The sequence below is a fragment of the Salvelinus sp. IW2-2015 genome, linkage group LG4p (assembly GCF_002910315.2).
Source record: "Salvelinus sp. IW2-2015 linkage group LG4p, ASM291031v2, whole genome shotgun sequence".
Lineage (NCBI taxonomy): Eukaryota > Metazoa > Chordata > Actinopteri > Salmoniformes > Salmonidae > Salvelinus > Salvelinus sp. IW2-2015.
Window position 1 is genome coordinate 19,637,781 of NC_036841.1, and position 12,656 is coordinate 19,650,436.

Below are 12,656 nucleotides of genomic sequence, written 5' to 3' on the forward strand. Positions count from 1 at the left end.
AGTTCCAAAGTGCAATAACAGTTCTCAAGGTCAAGTTTTAGTTTCAGTTTGAACAAATCCAGAGCCTTGCAGTAATAACACACACAGCACAGGGTTTCTGATGACAACATGTCTGTGTTGTTCAATCACTGTGAATCAGACATCACAGGACCATCATACTGACTCCACATATTGGGGATGTTATCTCTGAGTAAAGAATCATTATTAAAAAGAACAACATCTTATCACCCTGGTATTCTAGACATCAAGATTACCAGGGTGCTGGACTTCCTCTTTGTTTAATAATAATTTTTGAACCTGGAGCACAGTAATGTGAGAAAGATTACAATTTCAAATGTGTATAGAATAATAACATACTTGTTTTTGGGACATGATTCTGGTGAACAGTATTTTGAACAGGATTCTGTTTCTGTTGTTGCCATACGGGTCACTTGACAATGCAAAACATGTAGGACCCTCTCACCCCAAAAATGTATCTAATTTAACTGTACAGTCTATAAAAATAGGAATGTGTATATGTGAACAGTGTGTAAATAGTATTTTTGTTGTCTTTTGGTGTCTTCCAATATACACTGAGTATACCAAACATTTGAAACACCTTCCTAATATTGAGTTGTACCCCTCAGAACAGCCTCAATTCGTTGGGTCATGGACTCTACAAGTGTCCAAAGTGTTCAACAGGAATGTTGGCCCATGTTGACTCCAATGTTTCAAACAGCTGTGTCAAGTTGGCTGGATGTTCTTTGGGTGGTGGAAATTCTGATACACAACTGTTGAGCGTGAAAAACCAGCAGTGTTGTAGTTGTTGACCAAAACCGGTGCGCCTGACACCCACCACCATACCCCGTTCAAATGCACTTAAATCTTCTGTCTTGCCCATTCACCCTCTGAATGTCACACATACACAATCCATGTCTTAATTGTCTCAAGGCTTGAAAACGTTCTTTAACCGTCTCCTCCCTTCATCTACACTGACTGAAGTGGATTTAACAAGTGGATCAATAGGGATCATTCACCTGGATTCACCTGGTCAGTCTATGTCACGAGAGAAACAGGTTTCTTAATGTTTTGTACACTCAGTGTATAACATTATTTTAATGTAATATCTTATGTTGTTCTGTCTATAACCGTTCTGTAATTTGTCATGTGTTTGTATGTTTCATGTGGACGCCAGGAAGAGTAGCTGCTGCATGTGCAGTATCTAATGGGTCCTAATAAACTAACCACCTGTAACGATTGTCGTCGGAGGAGAAGGAGAAGACCAAGGTGCAGCAGCTGGTGAGTATTCATAATTCCTTTTAATGAATACGAATACTAGAACAAAACACCAACACAGTGGGAACAGGCTACCTAAGTATGATTCTCAATCAGAGACAACGATAGACAGCTGCCCTGATTGAGAACCATACCAGGCCAAAACACACAGAAATACAAAACAAGGACAACATAGAACACCAGACATAGAATGCCCACCCAAACTCACGCCCTGACCAACCAAAATAGAGACATAAAAAGATCTCTACGCGTCAGGCCCCCCCCCCCTGTAATGTCCCACTTCATGTTGTATTATCTAATGATTAGAAGAATGGAGGTCGGGACGTCTGATATTGTTTGTTGAACTTTACTGAAAGCGTTACAAGGATACATACACTGTTGTTCACTAGTTTTTCAGCTCAACTAGTGCAGGAGTCAAATACTGGAATGAAATACTGAGTGTATCAGTTCAAACTAGATTTACAAGTTTCATAATATATGCCATTTAGCAGACACTTTATTCAAAGCAACTGACAGTCATGCGTGCATACCTGTTACGTATGGGTAGTCCTGGGGATCAAACCCACTACCCGTGCCATGCTCTACCAGCTGCACAACAGAGGACCATATTCTCTCCTCTCAATTCAACATGAGGACAGGGAAGAATAACCATCTTCATCTACTTTCCAGCATAACAACTATGATTGTTCTCTTTGAATACATATATTTCCCCCTGATTTGCTTTGAGCTCTGTGTTATTGAAGAATAACATCAACTGCTAACAATTTCTATATACAGTGATGTAACGATCTGCAAATAGTTAAAGTACAAAAGGGAAAATAAATAAACATAAATATGAGTTGTATTTACAATGGTGTTTGTTCTTCACTTGTTGCCCTTTTCTTGTGGCAACAGGTCACATCTCTCTCCCTTCCCTCTCCTCCCCTCTCCCTCTCCCTCTCCCTCTCCCTCTCCCTCTCCTCCCTCCTTACACTAAAGAGGCCAGGCCTTTCACAGATACTCATGACTAGAGGAAGGTATCCAGGCTGGTCCTGCATCTCTGTCCTCAGTGTGTTCTCTTCTCTCTTCAGCGTAACTTTAGAGTGACCAAAGAGACTCTCTGTCCTCCAAACACCTCCTCCTCAGTCAGAACAGCCAGACCTGCATCTCTCAGAGAGAGGGTCTCCCCACTCCCTGCTGCCACATGCTGCACCTGGAGGACAAGCAGCACAGGAATACATATATGCTTCTTTTCTGGGTCATTCTTGAATTAAGGTGGCATTTGCATCCCTTGACTTGGCAACAATGACAAACACTTTACAATTACAAATAATGAGAGATTATACATTGAATTGATATTGATATTTGAACTGATTTAGATCAATGTGAAAACAATGGAAGTCAAGTCCTTTATACTGCAAAACTTATCTTAGTGACATGTTTTTGGGATCTATTATCTTGAATGTTATAAAAATTAACAAAAGTTTTTAATAGATTTTATAGATCAATAAAAACAAAATAAATATGTTGTTACCCTTGAACATCACTCATTACAAAGATATATATATCTACAAAGTAAACAAAATAATGAATACACTGTATATAGATCAATAAAGCAAAGAAGGCCATTCAAAATATATATATTTTTACTACTATTATGTGTCCCTAAGTTTTATGTAATTAGTGTTACTGCCTTAAACATCACTCATTACAAAGATATACAAGGACCTTGAGCATTCCTTCCTGTGGCAAACTGTTATCAGGAGAGGGGTCAATATTAAAGAAGATTATTAGCTAATCACACACCTTTAGTAGTCATCAATGTTATGATTCCAAAGATAATTTGTGTGTTTAAAAAACATATCATTGTGTAACTCAATATTAAATGAAGGGAAATTACACTCTGAGCAAAATTATTAATCAAATCTTTTTAGTAAATTATTAAGTCAATTATTTTAAAGGTTAAATGACCTTAGATTTGAGATCGGTGGCCTCCATTTAAGAAATTCCTAAATTACTTACAAAAAGTAATTGGTGAGACCTATACTTTGATGCAACACATCATTCCGGGCAGCCCCACCACTATCCAGTAGATGCGCTGTTCTGCATGTAATTCTGGCTTTCATTCATGTCACAACATTATATCAGTAAGCAAACACATTTGATTGTAATTGCTTGAGCTAATAAAGCATACAGTACGTGTTCGCTTCCCTGTTGTATTTATTTTGGTAAATGTTGTTTGAGGAAAGGCAGCTCCCTAATGCAGCTGTTTCATTGTCACTCAGTGATCTGTTGTGGAAAGGCTAGCCAGGGGAAAGCCCTCATTGATCTACTCTGGTTGTGCGCAATTGGCTGCGCTTGATTGGCGCATTACCAATGGTTCAGATGGGTGAGTGAATGCATTGGACAGTGCAACAGCACGTACTGATACTCAGTTCAGCTGTAGCCCAACAGCATGTACTGGGAGACTCAGTCAGATGTAGCCCAACAGCACGTACTGGGAACTCAGTCAGATGTAGCCCAACAGCACGTACTGGGAGACTCAGTCAGATGTAGCCCAACAGCATGTACTGGGAACTCAGTAGATGTAGCCCAACAGCAGTACTGGGAGACTCAGTCAGATGTAGCCAACAGCACGTACTGGGAGACTCAGTCAGATGTACCAACAGCAGTATGCTAGCTCAGTCAATGTAGCACAGCAAGTACTGGGAGACTCAGTCAGATGTAGCCCAACAGCACGTACTGGGAGACCAGTCAGATGTAGCCCAACAGCACGTACTGGAGGACTCAGTCAGTGTAGCCCAACAGCACGTACTGGGAGACTCAGTCAATGTAGCCAACAGCACGTACTGGGAGACTCAGTCAGATGTAGCCCAACAGCACGTACTGGAGACTCAGTCAGATGTAGGCCCAACAGCACGTACTGGGAGACTCAGTCAGCTTAGGCAACAGCACGTACTGGGAACTCAGTCAGCTGTAGGCCACTTGGGTGCTGCTATAGAGATTCATTAGTAGTGCTGCCCAAGAAGGCTTGATGTAATTTGCCACAGATAAATAGATGTCTTATCTCCTGTAGCAAATTCATAGTTGTTTATCGTCTTCTAGCTAGCTAGCCTGAAAAGTCATCATACATCATGTCAACAATCTTCTAGCAAATTATTTAAACTTGAGAGAATGTATCTAATTTAACTGTACTGTGTAATGGCAGTCTATTTCGTCCTCCTCATCGGACGAGGAGAGGCGAGAAGGATCGGAGGACCAATGTGCAGAGTGGTAAGTTTCCATGATATTTAATAAACACGAAAACAATACAAAAATAACAAACGAACATACCGTAACAGTCCCGTGTGGCGAAACACTGACACAGGAACAAACACCCACAAACCAAACGTGAAACCCCGGCTGCCTAAGTATGATTCTCAATCAGGGACAACGATTGACAGCTGCCTCTGATTGAGAACCATACCAGGCCGAACACAAAAACCCAACATAGAAAACACACATAGACAACCCACCCCAACTCACGCCCTGACCAAACTAAATAAATACAAAACAAGGGAAATAAGGTCAGGAATGTGACATACTGTCTATAAAAATATGAATGTGTATATGTGAACAGTGTGTAAATAGTATTTTTTGTTGTCTTTTGGTGTCTTTCCAGTGCCATGCTCTACCATCTGCACAACAGAGGACCATATTCTCTCTCTTTCAATTCAACATTGAGGACAGGGAAGAAAACCATCTTCCATCTACTTTCCAGCATAACAACTATGATTTGTTCTCTTTGAATACATATATTTCCCCCCCTGATTTGCTTTGAGCTCTGTGTTATTGAAGAATAACATCAACTGCTAACAATGTCTATATACAGTGATGTAACGATCTGCAAATAGTTAAAGTACAAAAGGGAAAATAAATAAACATAAATATGAGTTGTATTTACAATGGTGTTTGTTCTTCACTTGTTGCCCTTTTATTGTGGCAACAGGTCACATCCCTCTCCCTCTCCCTCTCCCTCTCCCTCCCTCCTTACACTAAAGAGGCCAGGCCTTTCACAGTGATACTCATGACTAGAGGAAGGTATCCAGGCTGGTCCTGCATCTCTGTCCTCAGTGTGTCCTCCTCTCTCTTTAGTGTAACTGTAGAGTGACCAAAGAGACTCTCTGTCCTCCCAAACACCTCCTCCTCAGTCAGAACAGCCAGACCTGCATCTCTCAGATAGACGGTCTCTCCACTCCCTGCTGCCACGTGCTGCACCTGGAGGACAAGCAGCACAGGAATACATTGATATGCTTTATTCTTGAATTAAGGTGGCATTTGCATCCCTCGACTTGGCAACAATGACAAACACTTTAAAAAGACAAATAATGAGAGATTATACATGTTTGAATTGATATTGAACTGTTTATCAATGTGAAACACAATGGAAGTCAAGTCCTTTATACTGCAAAACTTTATCTTAGTGACATGTTTTTGGGATCTATTATCTTGAATGTTATAAAAAAATTAAACAAAAGTTTTTAATATATTTTATAGATCAACAAAAACAAATATAATACGTTGTTACCCCTTGAACATCACTCATTACAAAGATATATATATATATATATATATCTACAAGCTAAACTAAATGAATACACTGTATTTAGATCAATAAAGCAAAGAAGGCCATTAGTCACCATAAAATTTGAATAATTATCTGCCATGACTACAAAGGTCCAATAGGAATTTAGGGAACTCAGTGAGGAACGCTGTATTCGGCCAGGAGGCCTGTAAACAGTAGCTATAAAAAGTGATTGAGTAGGCTGCATAGATTTCATGACTAGAAGCTCAAAAGACGAAAACGTCATTTTAAATTTTATTTTTATTTTTATTTGCTATCATAAATGTTAGCAACACCTCCGCCTTTGCGGATGCACGGGGGATATGGTCACTAGTGTAACCAGGAAAGGAGAGCCCCTCATTTAACACAGTAAATTCATCAGGCTTAAGCCCTGTTTCAGTCAGGCCATCACATCAAGATTATGATCAGTGATTAGTTCATTGACTATAACTGCTTGGAAGTGAGGGATCTAACATTGAGTAGCCCCATTTTGAGATGTGAGGTATCTCTTTTCAATTATGGCAGGAATGGAGGTCTTTATTCCAGTGAGATTGCTGAGGCGAACACCGCCATGTTTAATTTTGCCCAAACCTAGGTTGAGGCACAGACACGGTCTCAATGGGGATAGCTGAGCTTGACTACACTGACTGTGCTAGTGGCAGACTCCACAAAGCTGGCAGGTTGGCTAACAGCCTGCTGCCCTGGCCTGCCACCTATTTCATTGTGGAGCTAGAGGAGTTAAGATCCCTGTCTATGTTCCTAGATAAGATGAGAGCACCCCTCCAGCTAGGATGGAGTCCGTCACTCCTCAACAGGCCAGGCTTTGGTCCTGTTTTGGGTGAGTCCCAGAAAGAGGGACAATTATCTACAAAATTCTATCTTTTGGGAGGGGCAGTAAACAGTTTTTCAACCAGCAATTGAAGTTGTGAGACTCTCTGTAGAAGCTCATCACTCCCCCTAACTGGGAGGGGGCCAGAGACAATTACTCGATGCGACACATCTTCTCTAGCTGATTTTACACGCTGAAGCTATGTTGCGCTTGGTGACCTCTGACTGTTTCATCCTAACATCATTGGTGCCAACGTGAATAACAATATCCCTATACTCTCTACACTCAGTTTTAGCCCTATATTCTCAGGAAGGTTTTAACTTAGCCAGCGCATCTTCAGATTAGCCTTAACTTCGGTAGCCCTGCTCCCTGGTAAACAGTGTATGATTGCTGGATTCTTCGTTTTAAGTCTAATACTGCGGGTAATGGAGTCGCCAATGAACTAGGGTTTTCAATTTGTCAGAGCTAATGGTGGGAGGCTTCGGCGTCTCAGACCCCGTAACGGGAGGAGTAGAGACAAGAGAAGGCTCGGCCTCAGACTCCGACCCGCTGCTTAATGGGGAAAACCGTTGAAAGTTTCTGTCGGCTGAATGAGCGACACCGGTTGAGCATTCTACAGCATTTCCCTCCAGAAGCCATGAGAAAGTTGTCCGGCTGCGGGGACTGGCGGGGGGATTTATACTAACGTTACTATCTGTACTTACTGGTGGCACAGACGCTGTTTCTTCTCCTTCCTACACTGAAATTACCCTTGCTAACGATTGCGTCTGAAGCTGGGCTTGCAGCACAGCTATCCTCGCCGTAAGTCGATCGTTCTGCTGTATATTATGAGTACAGCAACTGCAATTAGAAGGCATCATGTTAATGTTACTACTTAGCTTCGGCTGTTGAGGTCCTGACGAACCACGTCCAGATAAAGCGGTCGGAGTGAAAAAGTTGAAAGACAAAAAGTTGAGCGAGGAAAAAAACAAAAAATATTAAACGTAATTAAAAAGTAAAAAACGTAAAGTTGTCAGGTAGCAAAGTAAGGTTAGCACAAAATGCACAGCAGCAACGTAAACAAGTCTATAAGAGTGTGACAAAGCTGTCATCAAGGCAAAGGGTGGCTATTTTGAAAGAATCTAAATATATTTTGATTTGTTTAACACTTTTTTGGTTACTAAGTGATTCCATATGTGTAATTTCATCGTTTTGATGTCTTTACTTCTTTTAATTCTACAATAGTAGAAAATAAAAAAATGAAGAAAAACCTTGAATGAGTAGGTATGTCTTAACCTTTGACTAGTACTGTAATGTTTACATTGCCAAAGCAAGTGAAATAGATAATAAACAAAGTGAAATAAACAATAAAAACAGTAAACATTACACACAAAAGTTTCAAAAGAATAAAGACATTTCAAATGTGTTGCAACGATGTGCACATAGTTAAAGTACCAAAAGCAAAAATAAATAAAATAAATATGGGTTCTATTTACAATGGTGTTTGTTCTTCACTGGTTGACCCTTTTCTTGTGGCAACAGGTCACAATTCTTGCTTCTGTGATTGCACACTGTGGTATTTCACCCAATAGATATGGGAGTTTATAAATTGGGTTTGTTTTTCAAATTCTTTGTGGGTTGTGAAATTTGAGGGAAATGTGTCTCTAATATGGTCATACATTGGGCAGGAGGTTAGGAAGTGCAGCTCAGTTTCCACCTCATTTTGTGGGCAGTGTGCACATAGCCTGTCTTCTCTTGATATCCAGGTCTGCCTATGGGCACCTTTCTCAATAGCAAGACTATGCTCACTGAGTCTGTACATAGTCAAAGCTTTCTTTAATTTTGGGTCAGTCACAGTGGTCAGGTATTCTGCCACTGTGTACTCTCTGTTTAGGGCCAAATAGCATTCTAGTTTGCTCAGTTTTTTGTTAATTATTTCCAATGTGTCAAGTAATTATCTTTTTCTTTTCTCATGATTTGGTTGTGTCTAATTGTGTTGCTGTCCTGGGGCTCTGTGGGGTCTGTTTGTGTTTGTGAACAGAGCCCCAGGACCAGCTTGCTTAGGGGACTCTTCTCCAGGTTCATCTCTCTGTAGGTGATGGCTTTGTTATGGAAGGTTTGGGTATCGCTTACTTTTAGGTGGTTGTAGAATTTAATGGCTCTTTTCTAGATTTGATAATTAGTGGGTATCAGCCCAATTCTGCTCTGCATGCATTATTTGGTGTTTTATGTTTGTACACAGAGGATATTTTTGCAGAATTCTGCATGCAGAGTCTCAATTTGGTGTTTGTCCCATTTTGTGAGCGGACCCAGACTTCACAACCATAACCAGTGTGTCACGACTTCCGCCGAAGTCGGTTCCTCTCCTTGTTCGAGCGGCGTTTGGCGGTCGACGTCACCGGCTTCCTAGCCATCGCCGATCCACCTTTCATTTTTGCCATTTGTCTTGTCTTGTTTTCCTACACACCTGGTTTCAATCCCTCAGTATCAGACGTGTATATAACCCTCTGTTCCCCCCATGTCTGTGTGTGGAATTTGTTTGTTGTTTCGGTGTATGTGCACGCTAGACTGGTTTGCGCTGGGTTATGTCAACCCATATTGGTGTTTAGTGTTCTTAGTGCTGTGTGGTTTGTTCACCGAAACAAAAGACTCCTTTGGCTACCCAACTTCTGCTCTCCTGCGCCTGACTCCTTTACAGCCAGTTACGCATACCTACACAGTGGCAACAGGTTTTATATCTGATTGAAGTATTTTTAGCAAAATCCTAATTGGTATGTCAAATTTTATGTTCATTTTGATGGCCTTTTTATTTTACCAGATAAGTCAGTGAATAACAATTCTTATTTACAATGACATCCTAGGAACAGTGGGTTAACTGCCTTGTTCAGGAGCAGAACAACAGATGTGTACCATGTCAGCTCGGGGATTCAATCTAGCAACCTTTCGGTTACTGGCCCAATGCTCTAACCACTAGGCTACCTGCCACCCCCAAGAGCAAAGGGCCTCTTGCCTTGTCTCTTTTTTACCATTCTGTCTCTCTCTCTCTATCTCTGTCTCTCTCTCTCTCCCTGTCTGTCTTGTCTGTCTGTTCTCTGTCTCTGTCTCTGTCTCTGTCTCTGTCTCTGTCTCTGTCTCTGTCTCTGTCTCTCTCTCTCTCTGTCTTGTCATATTGTAGACACACACACTCACACCTAATAGCAGGGATGAATATCTCACCCAGAATATCTGTAACATTCTCTCTCTGTCTTTCATATTGTCTCTCTCTCTCTCTCTCTCTCTCTCTCTCTCTCTCTCTCTCTCTCTCTCTCTCTCTCTCTTCTCTCTCTCTCTCTCTCTCTCTCCTCTCTCTTCTCTCTCTCTTCTCTCTCTATCTCACTCTCTCTCTTTGTCACAGCTGGATCAGATGTGTGATGGTGACCTTCTGACCTGGTGATCTGGAAGAGTCTGAGAGGGAAACAGTCCAGGCCATACTGGATCTTGTAGACCAATGTGTTGGGAAGGATGAGACGAGATCAGATCCTCCACTTCTCAGTGCCGTCCACCTCATTGTCAGTGCCATGGACGGTGAGATAGAGAGCAGTTTTCACAGGATTCTCCAGTTTATATTTGATCAGTTCCTGGGAAACTAGGTTCACTACTGTGGTTTTATGTGTGCATATTTATTTCTTCAGGAATGACAGATGAGGGTCTCTCTGTGTTGGGATCCTGTTGCAGTCCTCCAGTCTTACAGGCCCTGCAGATCCTGGTGAGTTCACACCTGCTTGATTGAGCCTCTAGTCGTATATGACCTGGAGTTCATTTTTCTAGGTTTTTGTTTATGTAAATGTATGGGTATGTATGTATCTTCCCATGTTAAATAAACAAATATTTACCATTATGATAACATTGTACAACCAGTAGCATACTGACCAATGACGGTAACCAGTGGCAATTAAAAAAAATATTGGTGGAGAAAACTTCAATGAAAAAGTGAATATGCATCGATACATTACTACACTACACATTGAATGCACCGTCATAAATACTTACCAGACACACACAGACGTTATAAACATAAGGGTTATGACCGTGTATAGGTACTTTCCCATATCTTTGGCTCCTATTGCAAGGAAACACACGGTTGTCCAGCATACTTTATAGAGTAAAGTCTATTTTACTTCAGAATCAATATCAGCATCGGTCTGCAATATTGCTAATCATTGTTAGAGTTTTGGGACGCAGCAGAACACCATTCTGAGTGCAGTTGCCTCTGGCTGTCTGTTAACAAGATGCTCAGGTTATGAATAAGAAACAAACGTTATAAAAGCTACTCCCTCCCTTCAACCATTGCATAGATACAGTTCCATGGGTTATTACATTCTGACATCAATCATTAACAACAACAGTTGTAGCTAGCTAGCTACCTCAAAACAGCTGTTAGCCACTGCAAATTCCATCCAAACCACTCAGGCTTTAATTATTTTATAACTTGCTCTATTTTAACTGAGGTCTTGTCAGTGGTTAATGAGCACCAATATGTTTTATCTCTACAAGTTTTAAAAATAATTTGCTAGGAGATTGTTGACATGATGTATGATGACTTTTCAGCTAGCTAGCTAGAAGACGATAAACAACTATGAAATTGCTACAGGAGATAAGATGTCTATTTATCTGTGGCAAATGACATCAAGCCTTCTTGGGCGGGCACTACTAATGAATCTCTATAGCAGCACCCAAGTGTGCTACAAGCTGACTGAGTCTCCCAGTACGTGCTGTTGGGCTACATCTGACTGAGTCTCCCAGTACGTGCTGTTGGGGCTACATCTGACTGAGTCTCCCAGTACATGCTTTTGGGCTACATCTGACTGAGTCTCCCAGTAACGTGCTTTTGGGCTACATCTGACTGAGTCTCCCAGTACGTGCTGTTGGGCTACAGCTGACTGAGTCTCCCAGTACGTGCTGTTGGGCTACACTGACTGAGTCTCCCAGTACGTGCTGTTGGCTACATCTGACTGAGTCTCCCAGTACGTGCTGTTGGGCTACACTGACTGAGTCTCCCAGTACATGCTGTTGGGCTACATCTGACTGAGTCTCCCAGTAATGTGCTGTTGGGCTACATCTGACTGAGTCTCCAGTACGTGCTGTTGGGCTACATCTGACTGAGTTCTCCCAGTACATGCTGTTGGGCTACAGCTGACTGAGTATCCCAGTACGTGCTGTTGCACTGTCCCAATGCATTCACTCACCCATCTGAACCATTGTGAATGCGCCAATCAAGCGCAGCCAATTGCGCACAACCAGAGTAGATCAATGAGGGCTTTCCCCTGGCTAGCCTCTCCACAACAGATCACTGAGTGACAATGAAACAGCTGCATTAGGGAGCTGCCTTTCCTCAAACAACATTTACCAAAATAACAATACAACAGGGAAGCGAACACGTACTGTATGCTTTATTAGCTCAAGCAATTACAAATCAAATGTGTTTGCTTACTAATATAATGTTGTGAACATGAATGAAAGCCAGAATTACATGCAGAACAGCGCCATCTACTGGATAGTGGTGGGGCTGCCCGGAATGATGTGTTGCATCAAAGTATAGGTCTCACCAATTACTTTTTGTAAGTAATTTAGGAATTTCTTAAATGGAGGCCACCGATCTCAAATCTAAGGTCATTTAACCTTTAAAAATAATTGACTTAATAATTTACTAAAAGATTTGATTAATAATTTTGCTCAGAGTGTAATTTCCCTTCATTTAATATTGAGTTACACCAATGATATGTTTTTATTTAAACCAAATGATCTTTGGAATCATAACATTGATGACATAAACTAAGGGTGTGATTAGCTAATAATCTTCTTTAATATTGACCCCTCTCCTGATAACAGTTTGCCACGGAAGGAATGCTCAAGGTCCTTGTATATCTTTGTAATGAGTGATGTTTAAGGCAGTAACACTAATTACATAAAACTTAGGGACACATAATAGTAGTAAAAATATATAATAATTTA

General features: G+C 41.1%; 1 protein-coding gene across 2 annotated transcripts in view; it reads right to left on the minus strand.

Moving 5' to 3' along the window:
- Window positions 1–2,276: 2,276 nt before the first annotated feature.
- Window positions 2,277–12,656, minus strand: part of LOC139024253 (gasdermin-E-like) — a 17,722-nt gene continuing 7,342 nt past the window's right edge. Inside the window, exon 3 of one of the 2 annotated variants that reach the window (XM_070438869.1) lies at window positions 2,277–2,467. In XM_070438869.1, the coding sequence (XP_070294970.1) occupies window positions 2,342–2,467 (126 nt within the window). In that variant the 3' untranslated portion in view covers window positions 2,277–2,341. Of the gene's footprint in view, window positions 2,468–4,586; window positions 5,512–12,656 lie in introns of those variants that run through there. The other variant, XM_070438866.1, reaches the window with a different exon arrangement.